The sequence below is a fragment of the Macrobrachium nipponense genome, chromosome 26 (genome assembly GCF_015104395.2).
Source record: "Macrobrachium nipponense isolate FS-2020 chromosome 26, ASM1510439v2, whole genome shotgun sequence".
Lineage (NCBI taxonomy): Eukaryota > Metazoa > Arthropoda > Malacostraca > Decapoda > Palaemonidae > Macrobrachium > Macrobrachium nipponense.
The window spans coordinates 22,268,134-22,295,288 of NC_087215.1; the positions used below are offsets into that span (position 1 = coordinate 22,268,134).

The 27,155-nt window shown below is 41.0% G+C and overlaps 1 protein-coding gene across 3 annotated transcripts in view; it reads right to left on the reverse strand.

Moving 5' to 3' along the window:
- LOC135200058 (arf-GAP with coiled-coil, ANK repeat and PH domain-containing protein 2-like) overlaps positions 1 to 27,155 on the reverse strand; it is a 135,501-nt gene that overhangs the window by 61,706 nt on the left and 46,640 nt on the right. For 2 of the 3 annotated variants that reach the window (XM_064228317.1, XM_064228316.1), the window contains exons 8-9: positions 26,908 to 27,133; positions 3,371 to 3,442 (exon numbers count right to left, since the gene is read on the reverse strand). In XM_064228317.1, the coding sequence (XP_064084387.1) occupies positions 3,371 to 3,442; positions 26,908 to 27,133 (298 nt within the window). The remainder of the gene's footprint in view (positions 1 to 3,370; positions 3,443 to 26,907; positions 27,134 to 27,155) is intronic. The other variant, XM_064228318.1, reaches the window with a different exon arrangement.

Sequence of the window (27,155 nt, forward strand, 5' to 3'; positions counted from 1 at the left end):
ACAGCCCACTGTCAACTGTCTTAAAGGTAAGTGGTTTAAAAGCTAAAGGCCACTTTAAGTTCTCTCTTGCTGGTCACAGGCAGTAAATCCAACTGCCGAATGAAATGACAAGAAAAATGCACTTGCCATTTTATTAAAGCTCATTGATTCCAGGATTGAAAACTTTCTATAAGCTGTGGCGAGATAAAATATATCTGAGGAAGGCCATCTTTGTTTGTGAGAGAGGGACACCACCAGTATCTAAATTAAGAAAATAAATTTGCAAAAAAAAAAAAAAAAAAAAAAAAATTAGCAGAGTAAAAGAAAAAAAACTAAATCTGGGAATGAGAGAAATATGTAGGACTGACTCACTTTTTCTTTGTTTTTGTTTTTTGTGAATATGCATGTCATTGTTCTTTCTTAATCCAGATGTGCAAATGGCTAAGAAACTTGCTCTAATACCCTGCACTGCTCAAGAATGTTGTGATTCTTAAAAGAGATGTGTAAGAATGATTACCAATGTCAACCTAAGCTTTTGGACCTTAAAATTCTATCACAGTAAATAAATACGTACAGTACTAACATAAGGAACACAGAACATGAAGGCAACAACAAAAAATAAAGGTGCACCTTAAATGTTCCCCCATATGAAGATCCTACTCAGATATACAGCACTAGACCCTAGGACCCTTAAGGCTTGAGTTGAGAGATGTACAGACTTACAAAATGCTCTCAAGAATAATATCATAATGTACAATATTTTATTCTGCACTTTATGCAACAGATAGCTTCTCCTTAAATGAGAAATACTTCATCCTTTCCTGGTCTTTTTCTCATTTTATACCTAAAGAATTTCAAAGGCAATATAAAACTTCTACTCTATACAATCACTGTATTCAGTCATTTATAGTTCCGTATCCTTTCATGCTTAAATTACATAAATTTTCTATATTTGAAACTAAGGAGCTTTTGGAACTGGTCACTGAATAGCTTTTATATTTACAGAGAAGCAGCAGCAATATCAGAATGTTAATATTCATGCACCAATAACAATACAGTTAGTCTTTAAACTGCTGTACAGGATTGATGGAAAAATAAAATTTTTCTAATACCATTTTTAAGCCTATAAGCTTACCCCAAAAGTATTACTGACACTAAGTTATTGTATTTTCAAGATTTCTTTAAAAAGTTATTCATAAACTTTGTGTCAACTGATTCAAGATCTTGCAAATCAAAATAAAATTACACATGAATACATAATAAAAAAAGAATACTCTGCTTTGTAAACATATGTAACCCTTAATTCTTTTTATAATCACATATTCTTAAAAATCAGTCGTGATGTCAGATGTCATGTAATTTTTTCCCCAATCCCAATCTATGTGATACTACAAGGGCTTTCAAGTATGCGTTTGTTCAGTTTTTCCAACTGAAGCACACTTTATATTATTGAGAGAGAGAGAGAGAGAGAGAGAGAGAGAGAGAGAGAGAGAGAGAGAGAGAGAGAGAGAGAGAGAGAGAGAGAGAGAGAGAGAGAGAGAGAGAGAGAGAGAGAAATGTGTCCACCACCTAAAAAGTTTGGATCTTTGAGGACTTACTGTAATGCTTATTACCTTTTACAACATTAACAAGTCACAACAAAAGAAAAAACTACTATTACCCCATATTTTTTCTGTAAATCAAATCCCATACATATTTCAAAAACTTTACTGCAACTGACAAAAATTATCTACAATCCTGATATACTCTCTATAAATCCCATATGTCAAAAATTCTACTAATACTGACTCAAATTATCCACACTCCTGATATACATCTTGAAATATCAGTAGAAAAAAAAAACTTTAGGTGTGTTTCACATTTTTACTCAAGTATTTTTCAATGTTGTTCCTACACTCAATGTAGTACTCATTTTCACTGAAAATCTTTTAATGTTGTATTCCTTTCTTCTGGGATCCTTAAATATCCTACCTATTTAAAAAGCGCTGGGTACTGAGGCCACTTCATGAGTAAGTTTCATTAGTTTTAAGCTGTATCTCCCATATATGTGCTTAGATATCCTTGCTAAAAAAATTAAAAAAAAATAAAAAAAAAAAAAAAAAAAAAAAAAAAAAAAAAAAAAAAAAAAAAAAAAAAAAACTTGCTTACTGGGCTTGGGACCAGCTGTTGGCTAGTCAATAACTCATTTAGTTTTATGACCAAAGACTAACAATGTGCAACGTGTTTCATTTTGCTTCATTTCCACTCCCTACCAAAACTTTCATCACCTAAGCATATTTTTATTCACATTCAATGCTGTTTATGCTATCTTGTTGGTAAAACTGATTCTCATCAGACTGAGGGATGAGCAGCATCACAGCCTAACATGCTGGGGAAAACATTTGTGTTGTCCTAGCCATTGGCAATCACTATCATAAGGACAAAGGCCATGGAAATGGAGATAATACAAGCACGATCATCACTTTTTTTTTATCATTTTCAAACCTTGGATGAGAGCAGAAGTTGCATGTCAGGTACTTTCTGCCATATGTTTTGTCATTGTTGTATAGAACATGTCACTAAACCCAAATATTTCTAGTTAACCTAATTTTTAGGAACCACATAATCCATTTCCATTCGAAAAAAATTACCCAAAAAGTACCAAAACCTGCTGAGGTATCATGGCTCCCCAACAATTTGCAAAGCTACATATAAATTAAAAACAAATGAAACTTATAAAGTTCAACCAATTTCTGGTAAAACTAATGTGTACATTAAGTGATCCTCAGTATTTTGTATTTAATGTTAATGATGAACTAGCTAAACTGTCCCTCAAGTATGATTCAGATGCATTCATTTCTTTCAAAGCTACAATAATCAATAAAGCTTGATTATAATAATGCAGCTGTCATTGTTCTGTTTAAAGAAACCAAGTGATTACAGTATCCATAATTGGGATACAAATACCTCGCTTAACCTCCTCCATCTTCCATGAACATCACAATCACATCTCTTAAAATTGTCTCACTTTTCCAAAGATGGACAAAATAATACAAAAAAGGGGAGCACATGGAAGTCAATTATTTTTCTTTAATCCAGAAGCCCATGCAAAAAAATTTGATATAATCTACCAAGCTGCTTTCTTAGTAATGTATCAACATGCTTGTGTGTGGAAGCATATAGAAGAGAACTATGAATAGCTATCACCTTACAACATGATGAACATTTTAATCAATTTAAGCATTCCTTGCCTCAAATGGTGTGCATGTTTTTAACAGGAATGTTAATACAGTCATCTTGAACATCAGACAGGTCAAAATAGAAAAAGAAAAAGAATGTTCTGCTGCTTTACAGTGCTACCTCAGAACCAAAAAAGAGAGAGCTAAGGAAAAACATTAGCCGTGACACAGACCTCCGTGCACATGTGAGATACGACTATTCAGTAGTATACCTCCGCCTGAGTTCCTGCCTGACTTCCTATTTCCTTGGAGGAGCATAAAAAAAACAGAATTAACAGAAGAACTCTACACATCAGAATTATCAGAATAAAACAGCTGTTGCCATGAAACAAAAAATAAGTACTAATCTAAAGACTTTATATTAAGGATTGTTATTTTTCTAAAAGTGATGATACAGGCAAATTTTATTCTATGAAAGGTTTTAAACAAAATAATTCTCAATTATCAAAATGACAACGAATATACAGCATGTACATATCTAAACAGAACACTGTATCAAAAAAATGGTATGCTGAGTTGGTGTATAGGTTCTTGTACCCCACAGTTAGTATTTTTTTCCCTGTAAAAGCCACAGAGTACGACATTCACTACTCTTCTAGCCAGTTGGGTTAGTGGGGCCTTCTGTGTTTGCAGATATTCATTATATGCACAAATACAGTACCAGACCCATAACTCATTCAGTCTAAATTAAGACATTTATTCATAAGCAAAACTCTGAAGAGAAATAACTCAAGGGGAAATGGCTGTTTGAGTCTTAAGCCAACTGTACAATGAGAATATTACAACAATAAAAGCAAATATGTCATTAGTATTCCTATTAGTATTTTTAAGGCTTAACATAAACAATGAAGCACATAAATTCTCATATTTGGCATCATCTCACCCTAGAAAACAAATTTCACAAAATCTATTTAAGATTAAAACTTGAAGTTTCATAAATTCCAAACTTCTGGGATATTCAAAGCACACCGTTGATAATGGAAGTAGAGTAAGTTCTCAAAGTCTTTGTTTCTCGTTTTAATTTACTTGAGCACTACGGATCTTACTCTTTTCATTGCTAATGCTATTATGAAAAGTTAGAATTTTCTGTTCAAATATACAAAATTTTTAAAGCCTAACCTTTATGGCATAAAATGTTCAGCACATAACTTTTCTGGTTCAATCATTTATTGCACCAACAATCACTTGATTTCCCAAATCTTATTAGTAATAACAGTGCAAGATTTTTGCAAAGATTTAGATATGTATACTGTACACAAAATAATAACTGAATAGGCAAGAATTCTGTACAGTTGCTAACACAGTTCTAAGAGCAAGCAGCAATTGCACTGCTGTATTTGTAAAACAAAATGGTTACAAGTATGATCCTAATTTGTTCCTATTAACCCATTAACCATAAAAAGTCTATTCCCCGTAAACGGTAAATATGAAAAATCTTATATGCATTGCAATCACTCTCCAAAATAGCCCTAACAATCAACTGAATGCTCTGGGTACTGCAGCACTACATTCTGTACGTACCAAAATGAGACAACACCCAAGTCATTAAAATCTACAAGAAGAGAGAAGTAAACATACAACATTCACACACAATGCCATCAATCACATCAAATAACTCCTGTATTAACAGGACAAAGTAATGGTTTCCCGCTTTCAGAAAAAAATGCAACAGAAGCTGGGACAAAAAATACAAACAAAGCACAAGTAAATTTTGCATGAAGAGAGCATCGAATAATTTGCAATGCTGTGATGAGATGACTTATTATGGCAAACTGATTTATGTTTGCTCCATACTGCATTAATTGAAATACAATAGTAATAATATCTAAATACCCTCTATTTCAAAACAAGATCTATCATAATTTTACTTGTAATTTCTAATATCCAATCCAATATATTATACACAGTACTTCTAACTACATTGAAGTTATGTCCTGTACACTTTACTGTTCACGAATAATCCAGGTTTCCAAAACTTCAATTTTACTTTATTTCACACTATTTCAGATCTTTTCTAGAATATCAAGCTACACAACTTAATAAGTACTTCAAATATGTACTCAAATTTCAAGTTTATTTGTGATTTCTTTGATTACAAACCCTTTGTATTCAGAAGTACACCCAGCACCAAGTAAAAATGTTCCCTGGAGCTTGAAAACAAGATGGGTAACTGGTAGTAGGAGAGTGAATGGCACAGTAACACCCAATCACCTGTCTGCAGCCAAGCTGACTATTTGGGGATGGTTGTGGAGGGATTATGATAAAAGGACTTTGTTTGCATATCTAGGAAAAATTCAAATTGCTTTGAAAATCTGGTATGTAAATACACAAAACACAAACCATTGTCTTTTATATAGGAGACTTACTCCTAAGGTGGAAGGAGTTTCTTAGAACTAACTGGGACTGTTCTATCACCTGGTGGTTTTATTTCCATAGTCATGAAAAAAAAGTAAAAATGACACCTGTAACCTTCTGTACATCCTGGGATGGAGATACAGCAACTGATAGAGCTCTTAGCCACAGTGTTTTCATTTTTCCAGTCATGAACAAAAGGTGAAAATGACACCTGGTATGAAGACAGGGCACTGATAAGATAAAGCTCTGAGCCACAGTGTTTTGTTTGAAAGCTCAATCTTGGAAAACAAAGGACCCTCTCCTTCCCCAATGAGATACCTGATAGGAAAGTACAGGTTGGTAGGCAGGCAGCTATCACTATAATGAAGCTAATACATTTTTATCTATTTTATCTAGTTTTTAATTTATTTTTTCTAATAAGTGGTATCTCTTCTTTCTGTATTTCCCTTTACTTCCTCTTACTTCCCAATAAACACCTTATTCTGCAGAGCTTGAGTTTCAAGTCAATGGCCCCTATGGGATTGTTCCACGAGTGGATTTCTACTGAATAATAATATACTACAACTATTGTGAGGGTCGACCAAAGTTTCAAAGGAAACGGTAAATGTCACATCTCTGAAGTTGAAGTTCAAAGACAGGAAACTCAATTGTGTCGTGACATCATCTGCATCGTGGTCCATTCCAGTACTATTTTTCTTCAGTACGGCTACTGACATGCTAAGAGATTAAGTTTGAAATGAGTTGCCAGTCATTCACCCATTCAATCCCATCCTTATGTAAATTAACTGAGATTCTAACCTCATCATTATGTCACAATGGGCTTTCACATGGGCTGGATGGTTGCAGCCTTGTCAAGCAACCTGCTTGATCGAATCAAAAACTCTATTCTGTTTAAGCCTCCCATAGCCTAAATGTACTCCACTTTCTTCCTTTTTCATTTTACAGCGCTGATTGTTACTTCACTTGTCTTCTTCCAAGCTGCATTTATTTTTTGACATTTTGTGACTTCTCTACTTGCCTGTTTGGGCACTTTTATTGCAAAGACGTATATCTTAGTTCAACCAAACCACTGAGCTGATTGACAGCTCTCCTAGGGCTGGCCTGAAGGATCAGATATTTTTAATTGGCTAAGAACCATTTGGTTACCTAGCAAAGGGACCTGCAACTCACTGTGGAATCCGAACCACATTACATTGAGAAATTAATTTCTAATCACCAGATACAAGTTCCTCTAATTTCACTTTGGCAGAGCGAGGAATCGAACTCGCAACTACCGAATTGGTAGGCGAGCATGTAAACCACTCGTCAAAGAGGAACTTACATTTATTGCAAACAATAAAAACATGGTGAGGATCTATGGTCAAGAGCTTTATAAACCATCCGCGACACTATCTCAGCTCTCACATCTTTATTGGTCAGAAACTACACAAATTGATTTCTCTGAACTATGTCCATATTGAAAGACCCCTAATGTAATCACACACCATGAAAGTTTAATCAGCAAGTCAGTGATGCGCAGCAAGATGTCTCCACAGGATGGTGGCCAAGGAAGAAATGCTGGGTTGTTGACAGCCGACTAGTGTACAGTACCCTGCATTCAACTACATACCACAAAATACCTGCCTTGTCAACAAGCTACAATGGCTGCTTCCATCTGAGGCCAAAAATGCTCCTATACATATACAGTAATACTTTGGGTTACGAACCGATTAGTATACGAATTTTTTAACTTACGAAGTGACGCCCTCATTCTGGAATACGAATTTCACTTGGAATACAGAATGCGGCGAATTTCCATCATGGGAGGCCGCCTGCTTTTGTTTACATCGGACATCGGATGAGCGTGGGATCTGCGAACGCATTTTTTTGGCGGCCAAAACTTAATGCCTGCTTTGTTTACATCGGACATCGGATGAGTGTGGGATCTGCGAACGCATTTTTTCGGCCAAAACTTAACGAGGGTCACGTGACTTCCTCCCACGCATCCCTTGACCCTTTTAAACCATAACTCTTTCACTATCTCGCTGGCGGTAAGATTGAACGCATCTGTCCGTGATACGCTCTCAATTTTGCTTAGTGATTTTGCGCACGTGTTGTGTTTTCCGTGATAGTGCATACATTACTATTACCCAAATACTAAAGACAATGGCTCCCAAGATGACGAAGGCAAGCAGCAAGAAGGAAAGCATAAGAAAGAAGAAGATGATTACAGTCGAAATGAAGAATGAAATTATCCAAATGCATGATAAAGGCGAGCGCGTGAAAGACATTGCAGCATTCTTCAAGCGGTCGCAATCAACGATCTGCACTATATTGAAGAAAAAGGAAGAAATTAAAGCCGGTAAAGCATCAAAAGGTGTCACAGTATTGACGAAAAAACAACGGCCTTATATTCTCGACGATGTAGAAAATTTGCTCATGGTTTGGATAAACGAGAAGCAGCTGGCAGGAGATTCCGTAAGTGAAAGCATCATTTGTGAAAAGGCTCGTAAGATCTACGAAGATTTGAGTAAAAATGAGCCAGGCACATCAGCGGACAGTGAAAAAGACAGTTTTAAGGCGAGCCGTGGCTGGTTCGAGAATTTTAAGAGAAGGACTGGCATCCACAGTGTTGTTCACCATGGTGAGGCTGCAAGCTCAGATACAAAGGCGGCAGAAGCTTAGGTAAAAGAATTTAAAAGGCTCGTGGATTCCGAGAAATACCTCCCCCAACAAGTCTTCAATTGCAACAAGACAGGGTTATTCTGGAAGAAGATGCCCAGGAGGACGTTCATTACGGCAGAAGAGAAGGCACTTCCCGGTCACAAAGCCATGAAGAGGGCCGTCTAACCCTACTGTTTTGTGCCAATGCAAGCGGGGATTGCAAGGTTAAGCCTCCCTCGTGTATCACTCGGAAAATCCACACGCCTTTAAGAAAAACAACATGCAGAAGAAGCTGTTGCACGTTATGTGGCGGTCTAATACCAAGCCTTGGGTGACGAGGATCTTGTTCGTCGAGTGGATGAACGAGGTTTTTGGTCCCGAGGTGAAGAAATATCTCCGGGAGAAGGACCTCCATTCAAAGCCTTACTTGTGATGGACAATGCTCCTGCCCATCCTCCATCCATTGAAGAGGACTTACTGGACGAATTCAAGTTCATTAAAGTCAAGTTCTTGCCCGCCAACACCACTCCAATACTCCAGCCCATGGACAGCAAGTTATCGCTAATTTCAAGAAATTGTATACGAAGGCTATGTTCCAGCGCTGCTTTGAGATGACGGGGCACCAACCTTACCCTCAGAGAGTTTTGGAAGGATCACTACTCTGTTTACAACTGCCTCAATCTGGCAGGGAATCACCAGGAGAACCCTCAATTCTGCATGGAAGAAACTGTGGCCCGACTGCGTTGCTGAACAAGATTTTGAGGGGTTCGAAACCGTCGAGAAGGGGGCAGTTGAAGACGAGATTGTATCCTTGGGCATGTCCTTGGGGCTGGAGGTTGACACGGACGACATCGAGGACCTCCTGACTGAGCATGGGCAGCAGCTGACGACCGACGAGCTGTTGGAGCTACACAAGGAGCAACAGAGACAGGTAACGGAGATCTTATCTGAGGAGGAGGGGGAAGACGCTGCACAGTCGCTTCCTTCGAGCGAGATCAAGGATTTTTTGAAACACTGGGAAATTGTGAAAAGTTTTATCGAGAAAAATCACCCGAATAAGGCTGCGTCAGGGCGTGCAACAAATTTGTTTATCAATAATGGGGTGGGTCATTTCTATAAAATTTTAAAGAACAGGCAAAAGCAAGCCTCCATAGAAAAATATATTTTCAAAATTGTGAAAGACGGACACAGTGTTGCGTAAGCGTAAAATTAGTGATTGTAGTGAACGGTGCTCTCTAGAGAAAGAACCAGAAAGTCTTCCAGAAGTGTTCACGGAGGGAGATTTCCCCCCCAAGCCTTAACCCTCTCCTCCTCACCCTTCCCCTCCTCCCATCTCCATCAAGCCAGCAGCCACACTCGCCAAAGGTAAAGTTCAGGTTTTACTGTGCATGCATATTAAATCTAGTGTTTATATTTAATTTCATTCTTCAATTTTATAATTTTATGTAATTCCTACACGAATTTTCAACCATAGTGAACAAAAATAAATGGAAAAATATGAATTGAAATGGTCATTCATGTCGGGTGGAACGCATTATTTGCTTTTTATAACATTCTTATGGGAAAATCCACTTAGGTTACGAATTTTTTAGGTTACGAAGCAGGTTCTGGAACGGATTAAATTCGTAACCTAAGGTATTACTGTATAACTTGCAGTTCTTTCTTATCAAAACATGACTAAATAATGCCTTTAACCATATGTTAAAACATATATATTTGAAACAGCTTAATCCTACAAACTGCATTTCTAACTACACATGAATTACCTTCTGTATTTCAATTTTCAAACATGTAAGGCTGTACCAGACTGCTCATTCTATGAATGATGTAAAATTTGACACAATTGGCAGGTTAGGCTATTTCATAACACCTACTATTACATTAAAGATAATGCCAGACACAAAAAGATCCTTCTTGTGTAAACTTATTGAAGTATATTATTTTGAAAACAAAAACTTATTTTTAGAATTTTCCATTGTTATTGGTAACATATTTCAAAAATCTACTTGAAAACCATTTCTTTGTTCCTGCATTTAAACTCCCAACTGTTTTTAAGAGATTTCTAAGTGCAAAACATATTTTCAATGCCATTCATAAATAAAGCAAGGTCCCTAGTCACTAGTTTTTATAAGTAATCACGGTAGTGATTCTTTTGCTTCAGTGAAAGTTAGTACCCCGCCCACTACTGGGGGAATAGGCAAACAATTCTGCAAAGAGACTCAATTTTATTTCTACTGGATTCCAACAAAGGTCATAAGCTGTAGCTTTCTATGATTTTGGATTTCATCGTTTGCCAAGAGTTTCCAGTAACTACAGTGAATTACTGATTCTTTTGTCATAGCCATTTAAAAATCTATTAGCTCATCAGGCATGATTAACAGTACTTTGACCAGTTTAGGGTTTTCAGTCTGTTATTTAGAGCTCTTATCTAGCAATGTCTGACTCAAGTCAAGTGTCAGTTATTGCAGCCTTTAACTCAAGCAAAGTATGATTCCCATTCTGTTTGTACTAGATGTAGGGGTCAAGTTTGCACTATTGATTTAGTTTGTAATGAGTGTATAGGCTGAGATGAAAGACAATGGAGTTCTGTCTTCTTACCGTTCAAAGTTAGAAAAAGTTAGGAAGTATAAGACTACTGATAGATATGAAAGTCATCAGCTAGCCAGGATCCTTCCTCTGAAGTACCTCTTATTTCTGTTTTGTCCCCCAAAACCCACTCTTTTCCACCTAATCCTGTTCCCAGCTCCTATGCTTCTGATCACAGTGCCATTGCGAGTCTCAATGCAGGTTCAACATAAGTTTGAGCTGTTAGCTAACTCTATGGCTCAGCTAGGGGAGTCAGTGCGTATGCTTCTTGATAAAGAAAGAAAAAAGTAAAGTGTTAGTGGAGGAGCTGACTGTCCATCCTGCGGATTCTCCTAGGCGAAGGTCCCTGACATACTCCCCCACACCTGGGAGAAGTCATACCAGAGGCCCAAGGGAGGTTGGTGGGGTCTGCCCACGGGCAGTCGGCTCCTCAGTCACACCCATAGGTGTTTCCCAGGTAGCTGAAAAGGCCTGCAGTGGACTTTTCTTGTACCCTTCAGGTACTGCCTAAGAAGGTAAAGGAGGTTAAACCTTCTTGTAGTTTCTGGGATAGCCCAGAGGCCATTTCTTCGGAAAATTCTCATGGTAAACTTAAGGAAGGAGACTTTTCCCGACCTGTAATGAGACGTAAGTGTCTGAGTTCAGTGTGTACATCGGCACCAGTGTTGTCTTTGGCTCGTCAAGCTGTACCAGTTCTGGTTTCTGTTACTTCTCGCTCTCCGGAACGAGTTATGTACAAGATAATCCTACTCCTGCCTCTCCTGCTACAACTCTTCAGATAAGCAAAGTTTCTTCAGATTCTCGTGATCTCCCTCAGTTAGTGCTTTTGTATTTCAGCCAAGAAAGCTATGAGTGAGGTAGAAAGCTGGCTAGCAAATAGGAGAGCACAAGGGAAGGCATTCTCTTTCCCTCCTTCTTGCTTGACTAAGAGAAGACATTCGTATTATTTCACCGGGGAGTCTCCCTCTTTGGGTGTTTCTGCCTCTGCCCATGGAAACTTCTCACGACTTGTAGAGTCTTCTCGGAGATTGGCTTTCACGGCAGCGAAAGTCATGTTTTCTTCAGCCAAGATCGACCATCTCCTTCTATATCTGGTATAAGATTTTTGAAGTTATTAGTTTTATGGACTGGACTACCAGTTCCAATGGTAAGAAAATTCAAGATGCTTCTGCAATTTCTCCATCTGTGTCTTCCAAACCTCTTACAAGTTCTCTTGTGCTTAGACAGGCATTAGCAACAGTTCCCACCAAATCGATTCCACCTTTGCGATGTGCATCCTTAATTGAAGCGTGAGTTGTGGTGTTCCTTCACGGCTAAAGAAGTGACTTCAATCCAGAAATCGGCTCTTCTGTTCTCATCACTGGTTTGCGAATTCCTCTTTCCTCAGGATGTTGTTAGTGGGATCGCTTCTGACTTGCAGACTTGCAAAAGAAGTCAACCCAGGATTTCCTCTCCCAATCATCTGAGTGTTCCAGGGAGACGCCGTTTTTTATCCTAAGTCTACTTCTCCCTTGCAACAGTTGCCCTTTCGTGGTGGCAAACAGAGACAGCAACCCAAGTCGAGGAAATGTCCACTTTCCAACCAAAGTAGTTAAGAAGTCGTCCACCAAGCTCACCCCTATGAAATGCAGCAGTAGGTGCCAGATTCCATCGTTTCTGGCAAGAATGGAGCAGAGAGGAGCAGAACAATGGGTGGTAGAGGTCGTATCCACCCTAATCAAGCAACCCATCGTGTTGACAGGGTACCCCTCTCAGCTCAGAAGTATTCTGCTCTGACCAACAAGGTGTCTGCTTTTCTTCTAAAAGAAAGAGTGGAGGACACACACAGACTGAGGACTTTTACAATCGACTTTTTGTGGTCCCGAAGTCTTCAGGCAGCTGGAGGCCAGTACTACATGTGTGGGCTGAATTTCTATGTCTTGAAGACAAAGTTCAACATGGTGAAATCAATCGATTCTTGCTACCATCCACAGAGGGACTGGATGGTCTCCATAGACATGCAAGACGAGTACTTCCATGTCCCCATCATCCAGATTCGAGAAGTACCTGAAATTTGTCTTCAAAGACCAAGTCTTTCAGTTTTGGGCCCTATGCTTTGGTCTGACTACAGTGCCACAAGTCTTCACTCGCGTTCTGACCCTCTGGTGGGTTGGCTACATCTGACGGAGGTCAAGATCACCCTTTATCTGGATGATTGGCTTCTTCACTCTCCGACGGAACTAAGCTGCATGGGAGTTCTACAAGACTTTGAAGTTAGCTCAAGAACTTGGTCTTCTAAAATCCCAACTATAGTGAACACCATGTATTTGCAGATTCCGGATTTGTGGACCCACATATTCGCAATTTCTCTCTGGAATATATACCCCCATTATTCACAGGAAATTTGCCTATTCGTGGTATTTTTCTATGAGACATATCCATAAATTCCTGTTTTTTTTTCATCATAAAACAGACTTTTTGTGATAAAACTAAAAAAAAAAAAAAAAAAAAAAAAAGTATAAACATCTTTAAGGGTTTTTCTTGAGTTTTAACTAACATAATATGACAATTTGTCCAAAATTGCATTTTTCCTAACTATACAAACCTGAGGTCCTTTTACAATAGGAAGGTACTAGCGGCAGCTGGATAGGTCGTAAGCTTTCGAACAAGGGGTTCAGTAGTTAACTGCTTGTCCGACAGGCGCGCGCGCGCGACTGGGAGGTAAACAAATCACTTTTGCTTTTGGCCCAAGCAAAAACTGCAGGAGTGAGGGGTGGCATGAGGTGGGACTATGTGTAAAAGGACCTCAGGTTTGTATAGTTAGGAAAAATGCAATTTTGGACAAATTGTCATTTGTTCCGACACGGCATACAAACCTTATCTTCGGTCCCCTTTTGACAATAGGAAGACTCACTTCTTGGTGGGAGGAATCTGAGTCTTTTGTGAACAGACTGGTGTTCGCCCAACCTTGGAATGCCTCCCTGGTCGTAAGAGCGAGGGAGGGATCCAAGCCTCTGTCCGATTGATCGGGGTGTGCACCGCAGGATCAATGGTCAGACCTCTGGACCAAGTACTAAGAGAGAGGCAAGCGTATCTCTTCGTACCAGCAAACAAGAACAAGTTCCTATTTGCAAGAGGCAACATAAAGTTATGGTTTGTCTCTTGTTGGCATCCACTCCCCCCCCCCCCCCCCGTAGGAGGAAGTGGTGGATATTCGCTCCCATCCCTAGTGAAAGGGATAGGATGGGGCTCTGTCGAGTAGCTCACCGGCATCTCGTCCTTATCCAGCAAGGTGATGACCGTATCCCTCTACCCACAGGTAGAGGGGGGAGAAAAAGATAGGAAGAGAAGCCAGTCACTCTTCATTCACCTTATCTATTCTTACAGTCACACCAGGACTCGATGCTGTTCAGCCTGCTAGGGTCTGGGTTAGCTACACAACGTGTTGAGCAGCCACCACGGGTCCTAAGGAAAACGATCCAAGGACCTGTGGGCAATATCCAAAAGGTAGAAGGAGGTGCCAGTGGTCTGGTTGTACCAGACCCCTGCCTTCAGTACCTGCGCCACGGAGAAGTTCTTGTGTAACTCGAGGGAGTGTACTTCTAGGTCATCTTGGTGCTGACGAAGAGTCTTCAACACTCAGCCTGGGATGTCGAGTTTCTTCAGAAAGCGCGGTCGCGCTTTCACAGGACAAAGCAGCATCTCCTTCGCATCGAAGGCGGTGAAGTCCATTAGGGAGGGGATTGTGAAGGACTCTAACCGATCGTCAGGAACCGAAGGGTTCAGAGTCTTCGCTACGAATTCGGTACGAAATCGAGCGTCACGAATCCCCATCCCCTGGATGCTTGACTTCGCAGGAAAAGTCATGCAATTACCTCAGAGGAAAAGAAGGGAATGGTCGTATGACCTATCCCTCTTCTCGACTTCGGTTGCTGTCCTGTACCATACTGGTCTATCCGTCTGCAGCGAAGTTGTCTTCTCGGTAGTGGATAGGACACCGACACTCAATGGTGGGTGTCGATGGTATGGGTACTGTGACAAGCCGTTAGGACGAAGAAAAGACTGTTATGGAACAACCGAACTAAGTCCACAGCGAAGTTCGTAACAGACTTGGGCGCTCTGACAGCTGCCGACTGACTGCGTTCGGTAGGAGGCAAGTTGTCCAAGCACCCTCCTGAGCAAGTCACGTGACCTTCGCCTTAAAAGGGTTATGCCAAGAGACTAAACAAATAATTTGTTCGTCACCGATGCCAGAAGGCAAGGTGATGGCTCTCTTAAGGCATGTGCCCAACAGGCGAAAGTCAATTGCCTTCTAGAGACCGAGGTCCCTGATGGCAAGATATCTCATAGTATAGTTGATTCTCGGCTAAGGAGAAACAACACTATGTGTCGTTGAAGACGAAGGTGTACAGAAAATGCAACCTACGTCTTCACAGCTGAACCGAGAGAAGGATTCTCAAGATTCTGAACCTGTGCTACAAAGACTGAGAACGCTAACCGCTATTCATTGCTGTCCGGTGAGGATCGTAGTTGCAATAAAAGCGGAGCGCTTTTCAGTAATGAAGACAGGGAAATACTGCCTGAAGAACTGCTTCTCATGGGCTGAAACATTTGGAAGTAGAGCTGTCAGGTCGGAGAGTAGGCGATGTCTTCTGACATATCTGTTAATTCGGGGCGAGCAATGAATAATTGCACACCTACGAATAACGAGATATTTGAAGACAAACTCAGATGTCTGCAAAAATCATTCGCATTATCGCGGTGCGATGCAGCTGGGTGACTAGTACAGACTTCTGTTACCGTGCGGTAAACAGAAAGATGAAAGAGTCCAAGAGATATCTCTGTTGAAAATTCTCGCAATGTCGAAGGCGATGAAATCGAGCGTCACAGCAGTAGATGGTCCTTCATTATTGCGAGAATCCCCGTTAATCAGAGACCTAAGTCCATGATTGTTGGGCAGAGATACGGTTCGGTAGTCAATCAAACCAGGGGAGAGAGAGACGTAACCGACCGTGCATCTCCGAGACCTAGATGATACTGAGCCGCTATCAGGCAGTTCAATACGCAGTAGCTCTCGGTGACTCGTCATCCTGAGTTGCCAGGTAATCCATTATTCCACGAAGGAATGCGTTCGGCTAGAACCATCGAGCATAAAGAATACGCTCGAGCAATTATATTTAACCGAAACGGATTTCGGTAAATACAAAAAGCTGATTTGGTGTTGTCATGACAATACCAAGTATCTAAAATCGAAACTGATAACTGCTGGGAGGTTGCAGGCAACCCCGAGTTGCAGTTCAATTAAGATACAATTCGTCTCGGTCACAAACCGTAGAGTTAACTACGGTATGTGCTACCCCCGGACAATTCAACTGTTAAAAGAATCATGTCGCGAGGGTAATATACGTAGGTACTATTTGGTAGGTTCTGCTACCAACGACCTCCATCCTAAATTCTTTTCCTTCGAGGAATGAGAATAAGGATTGGAGATCGACCGCCTTCGTTCTCTAGTCAAGAGAGTGAAGGAGAAGTCTTCCCAAAGGAGCTTCAATGGTGAACAGAATACCGAAGACGATAGTTCAAGCCAAACTGGAAGTTCCCGTCCGTTCTTCTCTATTCCAGGTTAATCGCCTACTGTGAGATACTCTTCTTTCAGCAGCAGTCTTCTTCCAAATGCTAGAAATTACAGGAATTCGAGCATAAGCGAGGTTCCCGATTATCGTGTAACAATTATCGGGGATTCTCGCTCACTTTGGACCGTGGTCTCGCCTAAGTGTTTGGAGATCGTAAAAAACTCGACAACACTCTGAGTGCGCTAGAAATTCCGTAGAATTCTAAGCACACTGCGAAACCCCCCACCGAATTCGTCAAACGATATCGGCTGGTGATCCTCCCGATTCCCGTAGAAATCGAGAAAGGGGCAGGATCCCTCCTCAACGACCGGGGCTTACGTCAGGTAGGACCCGAAGGTCCCCCCGGTAGCGCAGCCCCTAACGTGGGATCTTACAGAGAAATCTCTGTAGGATCCCTCCCCTTTCCCTCGTAGCCGTAAGGAGAGAGGGAATGGGGGAGGAATTGGATACTCGCTCGCCTTCCCAGCGGAACTAGCAGTTGGAGAAGAGAGCAGCCATCGCCTTACGGCGATGGCCTCTCAGAGCCTGGGAAAACGTATCGTCAGGAGAAAACGTTTTCCCGAGGAGGGTTACGAACTCATACTGTAGGTAAGGGTCTGCCGCCACTGTGAACGTCGTCTGGGTGGGGCTGATCGACACCTGACAGGAGAGAGCCGATACCGTCCTCCGACTCATTCCAGTCCTCGTCGAGGTCGAAACCTCAGGAGGACCGAAGGGGTATTCAAATACGGTGTCCGAAGACACGTAGAAACGCCTCTATCGCAGTAGAGGAGGTGAAGTAGCTTGTTCGACCGGCCAGAACTGAGAGAGCCTTCTTGTCCGGAGACGAGAGACTACCTGGTTCAACACAGTCGGCAAGCTCCGATCGCGGCAGACCCACCGTCGATTTGGGTTCCCTCTCGGGCCCCAAAACGACTCGAGCCGAGACGTGGCTCTGCTGGTGGGAGCGGCGATCCTTCCCCGAGGTCGTTGTGCTGACGAATCAGCGCCATAACCTCGGCAAAGTTCCTCTGGATCTCGGAAGTCACAGCATCTTGCAGAGTGGGACCGTTAAGCCCTTCGAACAAGAGCATATTCCGAGAACCTTCCTCCTAAGAAGGGGGAACAGCGACAGCCCTCTCGGTCTTCTCCATCCACTTGCGCATACGTCCTGGCCGGTCCAAGAACCGTGCCTGGCACGTAGGGCGTCGTGGTGGGATCATGAGGGGCGCACCCCTCACGATCACTCCTCAATACCTCGCTCCTCCCGGTGTAACCCGAGGAGGTTGAAGGTAAGGGAGAGGCAGACCTGACGCTCCCTCCTCGCTCGCTGACAGAACCAGCAGGGCTTGGAGGGCTGCAGCGAATCGTCAACCCGCGGTGGCGATCGAGCTGCAGGCCTGGTCGAACCGCCTCGCTGTGGAGAACGGCTGGACTGAGCACAGCGGTCCCGATCTCGAGTGTCAGAAGAGCTGGTGCTGGTTGCCGTACCCGATCGCTCTCTGTGAGAGCGACGGTCAGGCGACCTGCAGGCTCCACTGTCACAGTGAGACCGGTGCTTGTCCTCACGGCACGTCCCGTCGCTGGTTCCAGCCGTGGCTGGCACCGGCGAACGGGAGGACCTCTTCCCAGCCTCAGCCCGTGGCCGGTCGTGGACCGTCACGTCCCCGGGTAGCCAGCTGGTCGCCGCGAGAGCGAGAGCTGGTCTGGTGAGAGTCGCGTGAGCGGCTGTCACCAGTCTTCCGCCCCGTGCCGTGAACCTGACGCTGAGCGGACTCAGAGGTCTGGTTCCTGGCTGCACGGTCGCTGGTAGGCGACCGTACACTCGGTACCTCCCGCGAACGAGAGGCCGAGACGGACCCTGATGCAGTGGCAGAACCACTGACACCAGGCGAGGAAGTACCGGTGTTAGCCGGTACCCCTCTGGTCCCCGTAGTCTTCTTCCTTGCGGAAGAAGAGACGGGCCCCGCTCCCGAAGGAAGGAGCAGGAGGACCAGCGGAAGGAACCCTCCCGTCCCACCGAGGTGAGACGGGTCCCGAGAAGCTCCCGAGGGAGACTTCTTAGGAGGGAGGAGGCAACCTTCTTCTTCCGGCTGTGAAGCCTTAGAAGCGAAGGGGAAGAGGCGGCAGCCGACGACGATGAAGAGATGAAGACGAACGACGACGACACCTTCCTCCTCTTCTTCGTCAGCTTCCTCAGGACAGACGTAAGATCTGCTATCCAGGGCGGAGCCGGGGCTGCTGTAGCCGAAGCCACAGGGCCCGGACGCACCTGTACAGACAGACCAAAGTCTGGGGTAGTACCACCACGAACAGGGACGACGTCAGCAGGTATGGGCATCTCAGGAACAGCAGGCACAGCCAGCACAGCATCAGTAGGGACAGCCAGCGCAGCAACGGCAGGGAACAGCCAGCGCAGCAACTGCAGGGACAGCCAGCGCAGCAACTGCATGGACAGTCAGCCCAGAATCGGCAGGTACGGCAGGCAGCACGGAAACACAGGAAGTGGAGCAGCAGCCAGCAACATCCTGGTACCGGCGGCAGGTCCAGGGGCGAGCTCTAGGGCAGCGGAAGTGTGGTCGCGGCAGCGCGGCAACCACGAGCGGCGGCGGCACGCCCCCCTCTCGGTACGGCGAACGGCACTTCACAGCGGCTGTAGGCAAGACTGTTACCACGTGAGGCGAGTACACCAGGTGAGGAGGGACGTCGTCACCTGGAGCGTGGTCACCACTCCATGGGTGACTGCAGTAGGCCCAGACATAGAACCGCAGCCCCTGGACACTAGCACGCCCTGCAAATGGAAGGACGCCCATACCTCACCAAGGTCCACCCTCGTGGCAGTAGCACCTGCGGAAATAACAGTAGTAGCGATTAGTGGGGGGGAAGTCCCCTCGCGCGGGGGGGGGTGAGCCCTCTCCGAACGAGTGGAAGACCCCGAATACAATTGTACATCGGGCACCGAGCGCCCTCCCCCGCGCTCGACGGGTCGGGCGAGGAGAAGAACGCAGATAACCTCCCCCCCCAAGGGGAAGGGCCATCTGTGGGAGCTGAGTGGGGGGGGGGGGGGGGGTGTCTCGTTCCCTACCCCCGCACAGCACCCATGTACCCAACAATAATAATAAGAGCCCGAGAGCAATCGTGCCCTCGGCCCGAATGCAAGGGCATAAAGGATCAATTCCCTGACTGAGCGGAACTTGAACCAAATAATATTGATGCAATCAATAATAAAAGGAATAAAATGAAAAAGAATCTTGCATTACGATTCACTTCACAATGAATAAGGGCTCGGATCGAGCGCATTTGCGCCCTCGGTACCGAGCGCAAGGGTAAAAGGATCCATTCCCGATTATGAATGGAAACCTTGATCCATAATGAATTGATGCAATCAAAATATATATGAAAATGAAAAAAGAATACTGCGCTTGCGATTTCACTTCATACAAATAAAAAGGGGAAGGATCAATTCCCGGGAAATAGCGGAAACATTGATCCAAGTAAACAATGCAATCTCAATAAAATATGAAAATGAAAAAGAACTGCACTTGCGATTTCACTTCATTCAAATAAAAAGGGGAAAGGATCAATTTCCGGGTAAGCTCGGAAACTGATCCAAAATGAGTATTGCTTCAATCAAAATAATATATATGAAAATGAAAAAGAATACTGTACTTGCGATTCCACTTCCATACAGAATAAGTTTTCGTGCCGAGCGCATTCGCTCGGCAACGAGCATACAGGTCAAAAAAAAATATAAATGAAAAGAGCACTTACTTATGAAATGATTGTACTTACAATTCAGTTTCACTAGATAAATAGAAAAAGTAAAAACACAACCATGCGAAAGCAACGACGATGAATTAAGCGGGCGAGAGCGATGATACACGTCCACACGCCAGCAGGCCGAAAGCAAAAGTGGTTTGTTTACCTCCCAGTCGCGCGCTTGCGCGCCTGTCGGACAAGCAGTTAACTACCGAACCCCTTGTTCGAAGCTTACGACCTATCCAGCTGCCGCTAGTACCTTCCTATTGTAAAAGGACCGAAGGTTTGTATGCCGTGTCGGAACAAAGGCACTTTTAAGCATTTATATAAGGGTTTCAACTATTCACGGATTCTTGCTATGCTAGCTCCATTCTCCAATCCACACACTGGAAATGTAAGTTGGTCTTTGCGAATCATTATATCAAGAAGTGGAAACGATTTTTAACGGTTGCAGTACCTTGGGTCTATTTGCGGTAGCTGGCATGTTAATGGGAGAAGCATAGGAAGCATTCCTTCCTTCCTTACTCTTCATTTTGAAAACTGGTGTTGAGTCATAGGGGAGTCTGGGGGTACTAGGTACTGGATACCCTCCAGAATCATTGGTAGGATGGTGGTTTTTAATATTTAGTGTAGGTAGTTTTGTCGGTATTCTGGCTTTATGTTGCTGTCCATGGTACTGCACCCAGGGCAGGGGCAATGTCTTTGCTTTACTAGCGCTTGGTGAATTCCTCGCTGTAAGACCCCAACTATGTAGTAGGTGACCTTGTCTAACACCACACCTCTACTAGTTGAGAGTAGCTGCACCAGAGGCAGTTTGTCTGCTATAGCTCTCTTAACAGGTAAGGAAACAACTAGCATTATATTAATGCTGGCAAGATTTTTCTATTTTGCATGCTTTTATCAATTATCATTGCAATAGATTTTCATCCATGAATCCCACCTCCTCGCAATGTGGGAATCAGCTATGCAATTATTTGGTAAGTTACTTACAACCTTTCAGAGAGACAAACGAACAAGCAAGAAAAATGCAATAACTTCAGAGATGCTTGAGGTTCTCAGTAACTATAAACTAATAAGATAATGACCTAGTTGAATCATCAGCAATTTTTAGATATCAATTGAAATTTGCACCATGCTGTAGCATAAAAGGTGCACAAAGTAAGCACTTCGTGCATGTGTGTATACAGACATCCTCTCAATTAAGAACACTCAACTTGCAACCTTTCAGAGACAAACAAATGGGATAGCAAATTAAAATTGTGTTCAGAGTGTTTCCCTTTGCCATCTGTAAGTTCAAATTTTGTTGTGTGTTTCTATTCTGTATACTGTATACAGTACATACTGTATGTTCAATGTATTATGTTCTAGGATGAAAAACATACAGTACAGTATTGATTTTATATCATACTGTACTTAAAAAGGCATGAAGAGTACATTAACCAACTTACAAACAACTGAACATACGATTGGCTGCCCAGAACAAAACTCGTTTGTAAGTAGGGTGGCGTCCGTACGTATGTGCAAAACAACAGTGAGCACTGTACTGTATACTATACATTCTGATCTTAGAGACCTGCATACTATTCTGAGTAAATTGGTTACAACCTCAGATACCACATATTGCTTCTTCATTTGTTATGATTGTGCAATAACATAGTGTAGCACATACATAAAACATGATGTACAGCAGTAACATAAGAAGTTATCAATTTCATTTTGTCATTATACTAATGTGTATTATCTTACTCAACCATTATACAATACCATTTTTCAAATTTTTACTCTAAACTGTTCTGATATTTCTCTTATTATGGTTTTTTAGTTTAATTAGGACTTGCACAAGGCTTATATAAAATATTACCTTCACTTGCTTTCAAAGTGGTATCATCTTTTGACAATAGTGTTATTATACAGTACTGTGAAAGGTGCATAAATAAAAAACCACTCTTAATACAAGGTAGAGTAAGCCTTGTGTAGTGTCACGAGACAATACGCAAATCTTTACAATGCCAAGTGGTGACCAAATACTTACTATTATCAATTCTATCTTTAGTATGCAAGATAGGGTTATATTACAGTTTTATAAATAAACAACCCTTAAGCGACTTTCTGTTCTTCATAGATCATCTTCAGACTAGGTTAGTTTAATTATAGAAATGTTCCTCTCCTTCAAATGGCATTATATCTAATATCATAGCAATGAAAATAATAAGCCATCACACAGTTAATGCACTTTCACTGAACATTTGACTGATGAATTAATCCGTATTTAAAAGAACTTAATCTTAAAAAAACTTACCATAAGTCTATTAAAACAACTTTAATGTAGCCTTATTGCCACTATCTACAAGTAAATTATGCATGGGAACTCCCCTTTAGTGCAATTAGTACTTGAAAATACTTATATTCTTTGGATTGTGGTAGGTGACTAAACTAAAACTAATTGGCTTAAGGTGAGGCTGAGCAAGAGAATATAGTATGGGCAAATTGTCAATGCCTTTTGGATACTGGCAAGGAAAATACAACAATGAATTCCACTTCTTCCTCTCTCTTCCAAAGATATGTAAGGAGGAGCTAATGTACATCAGTACTTGTTGATAGAACAGATGTTTTCTACAAAAGATGTCTACTGTACTTAGTATAAGTGGAATCTTTGCACTTCTCATTACCACAAGCAGCTTGCTTTGCTACATCAAGGTATTATGAAAGTTTCTTCTTGCAGTAGCCAGTATCACTAGTGCACTACCTAGCATAAACTTCTGCACCAGATCCTCCATCTAAATGACAAGTAATCTTTCCATACCACACATTGGCACAGGTCTTTTCTTTGTGATAACAGGTTTAACACTAGCACAAGACTTCACTGACTCAGCTTACCCTGGTATTTTTTATGATGAATTTAAAAAAGGCACAGTTCTAATGCTAATGCCATTACATACTGACTTTCATCCAGGTAAAAGATTTCCTTCTCTTCAGAAGGATATCTATTATCTGAATGACATGCACTTAGGCTTTTAGCTGACACGTGATGGGCTTTGAAAAAATAATTTACAGAAAAAACACTGTAGCATTACAGCACTGTAAGCAAATTATATCAATTTTAAAAGCAATCTTTGCTGATGTAGAAGTATATATATTCATTCAACCAATTCTCCACAGTGCATTAATATGTTAATATTCCTGACCAAAATATAAGCCAGCAGCAAGAATGAAAGGATGTTTGATAAATCTAGCTAAGAAGATAGTGTCAGTATTTCAACAACAGCATTCACCAACAGCTCCTTTGAGTTCCCTTGTTCTGTAACTCAGTGCCAGCTTTCTCTCATGCTCTGTTTATCTTAGTCTTTACCTTTACTACGTAATTTTAATTCCCATAATGCATGTGTGTGTGTTGGAAGGAACCAACTTCTGTCTGTCTCCCTTCATCAGATTCAAGTACATAAGTAAATAATTGTTTTTTACAGGGAGAGATGACTTTGCTGGTAAATTTGTTTTACCGTTTTCTTAAATTTCCTGAGATATTCTTCCCTTTTCTGAGAAGACTTAGATTTAAATGTTATTTTTATACTGATTACATATTGAGTCTGTTATTACACTTACGTACATTATTAGCAACAATAAATTAACTAGTTAATCTTCCCATAACTTTTTACTGCATTATTCCTACCAGTAAAACAACTTTAGTCCTGGATATTTGTGCATTGTTCCTTCCCTGTAATACATAAGGGCAGTGTATGTTGTGTGCCGTAAGTACTCAATTAAAGGACTGGTGAAGTTTTACCACACGGCTAGAGTTGTTTGCAAACTAGGTTTGGGGCAAAAAACTCAGCAGGTATGCCAACCTATTCTTTCATACTGCCAGCCCTAACTACGGGAGAGTAATTCCATACTATGACAAAAATCCAAGTTACAGTAAAGTCAAAAAGTATTTTGTATTATGATATGATCACCAAATTGTATGGGATCACCCTGCCGTTCCCTTTTATGGCTACACATATCTTGAGAAGGATACAATGTCATGTTTCAGAGTATTAATTAAGCTCTATGTTAACCCTCTTACGCCGGAGCCCTAAAAATCAAAACGTCTCCCGTATGCCGGGTCCTGGTTTGGAGTGATGCGCGGAAGTGGAAAAAATAATTTTTTCAAAAAATTACAGCGCGCGTACTTTTGAAGATTAAGAGTTCATTTTTGGCTCCTTTTTTGTCATTGCCTGAAAGTTTTAAATTGATGCAACCATCAGAAATGAAAAATAATATCATTATCATATGTAAATAATGCGATATATGGTAGCGAAAAAAAAAAAAAAAAAAAAAAAATCATACATAATTGTATTCAATCACGCTGTGCAAAAAACGGTCAAAGCTAACCAGTTATTTTTTTTTTGCGTTGTATTGTACACTAAATTGCGATCATTTTGATATATATACATTGTAAAACAATAAAAGCAACACCGGAAAAATATTATCACAAAATGATGTACGAATTCGTAACGAGCGGACGTAAAAAAATGTTATTTTCAAAAATTCACCGTAATTCTAAATAATGTTCTAGAGACTTCCAATTTGTTTCAAAATTAAGACAAATGATTGAATATTACGATACTGTAAGAGTTTTAGATTAGAATTGCAGATTTCGACCATTTCGGACGAGTTAAATTTGACCCGAATGTCGAAATTTTAATATATATATTTTTTTATATGGACATATTTCGAAGATGGAAAAAGCTACCAACCTTCAATTTATTTTTTAATTGTATTCTTCCATGAACTTTGCGCACAGTTTTTTATATATGAAACTCTATAAAAAGGCTAATATGAAAAGGAGCAAATATTAGGATAATGCCATGTACGTATTTCGGAGACTGTGGCCGCGAATCGGCGCGCGGAGTGAAGGTAAATATATTTTTCAAAAATTCACCATAAATCACAATATTGTTTTAGAGACTTCAAATTTGTTTCAAAATGAAGAAAAATGACAGAATATTACTAGGCCGTAAGAGTTTTAGCTTACAATTGCGTTTTTCAACTATTTCGGTAGAGTCCAATTTGACCGAAAGAACGTGGTTTTTTTTCTATTTTATCGTGATTTATATGCAAATATTTCGAAAAAAGAGAAAAGCTACAACCTTCAATCATTTTTAGTTGTATTCTACATGAAATTACGCACATTTTCATATATAAACTTTATGTAACAGCTAATTTTAAATGGTGCAAACATTTTCGACAATCGCACAAAAAAATTCTGATTTTTTTTTCGGAAGTTACCGCCGCGAACGTAATGTTTTTTTTTTCATAAATTCACCATAAATCGAAATATTGTGCTAGAGACTTCCAAGTCGTTGCAAAATGAGTAAATGATTGAATATTACTAGAATATAAGAGTTTTAGCTTACAATTGCGTTTTTTTTCGACCATTTCGGTAGAGTCAAGTTGACCGAAAGTTGAAATTTTTGCACTTAACGTTATTTATATGAAAATATTTCAAAACTGATAAAAGCTACAACCATGGGTTGTTTTTTGTTGTATTGTGCATGAAATTGCGCACATTTCCATATATAAAACTTTATGTACGGCAAATTTAAAGGTGCAAACATTAGGACAATCGCACGAAAAAATTTATCGGAAGAGTTATCGCACGAACGTAAGGAAAAAGTTTTTTCATAAATTCACCATAATCGAAATATTGTGCTAGAGACGTCCAATTTGTTGCAAAATGAAGGCAAATGATTGAATATTACTATAATGTAAGAGTTTTAGCTTACAATTGCGTTTCTCGACCATTTCTGTAGAGTCAAAGTTGACCGAGGTTGAAATTTTTGCACTTATCGTTATTTATATGAAAATATTTCAAAACTGATAAAAGCTACAATCATGGGTATTTTTTAGTTGTATTGTGCATGAAATTGCGCACATTTTCATATATAATACTCATGTAAAGGATAATTTAAAATGGTGCAATAATTATGTCAAAGTGACGAAATAATTTCCGAGATGTGTCACTGATACTTTTTAGTGCGATAAGAAAGAAATTCGCGCTTGCGCGCTGCGTAGCGATTGTAAACAAAAACAACGCCTGTCCGAACTCCCAGCATCCCCCAAGGCGCGTGATACAAAAGTTTTCGGCTGGTAGGCCTATAAGTATTTTTCCGCAAATTTTTTTAAAAAAACTTTTTGAGCCGACGTATGATACGTCCAATCGGCATACGGGAGACATTTTGACTCGACGTTTAATACGTCCAATCGGCGTAAGAGGGTTAAAATACATGACACACATACAGGTTAATTCACTCTTTAACAGCAAGAGAAAGAAATTGTTTCTTACCAATGCCAGACCCATAGTCATAATACACTATTAAGATTTTAAATTGTTACTAGACAATAATCTCTTGAAGCAGTAATGATTACAAAGTTTAAATTAATAAGCATTAACAATCCCACTAAATACAAGTAAAGTTAAAAGATAGGAAAAAGAAAACTAATATTTTACTTAAACCTTCACCTTGATCCCAAGAGGCACTAATGATCTCCTCAAAAAAACTGTTATGCAAAGCAGGAAAACAAGTCATGTCACCAAAGCACAGCAAATTACATACAATCTTTACATGGGCCAAAATCAGTTCATGAAAACACATTACCAAGATGATACACAGCAAATCACAAACAATGGTTATTGAAAGTCAAATGTTAATAAATATCAACCTGTAAAAGGAACAAAACCAAACATACAACCATAAGCAACATACGCGCTACAATACCAAGCTCACTTTCAAACTAACCTGAACGTTTTCGGTAGACCAGTTGATTATTCTGCAGGGTAAAATACCGTCGATTCCAAGTCTTGAATGCGTTAGTGGTACGCTTAAAAAGGTATCCATGCATGACAACAGGTGTGGTTGCATCATGCTGATCAGACAAATACACCAGATCTTTGTCAGTCACATCTGTATGACGGTTTTCCATACTCTTCTCCAATTCATTTACCTCGGTTCTCATCACACTTACCTTAAAGCAAATGAGAACAAGA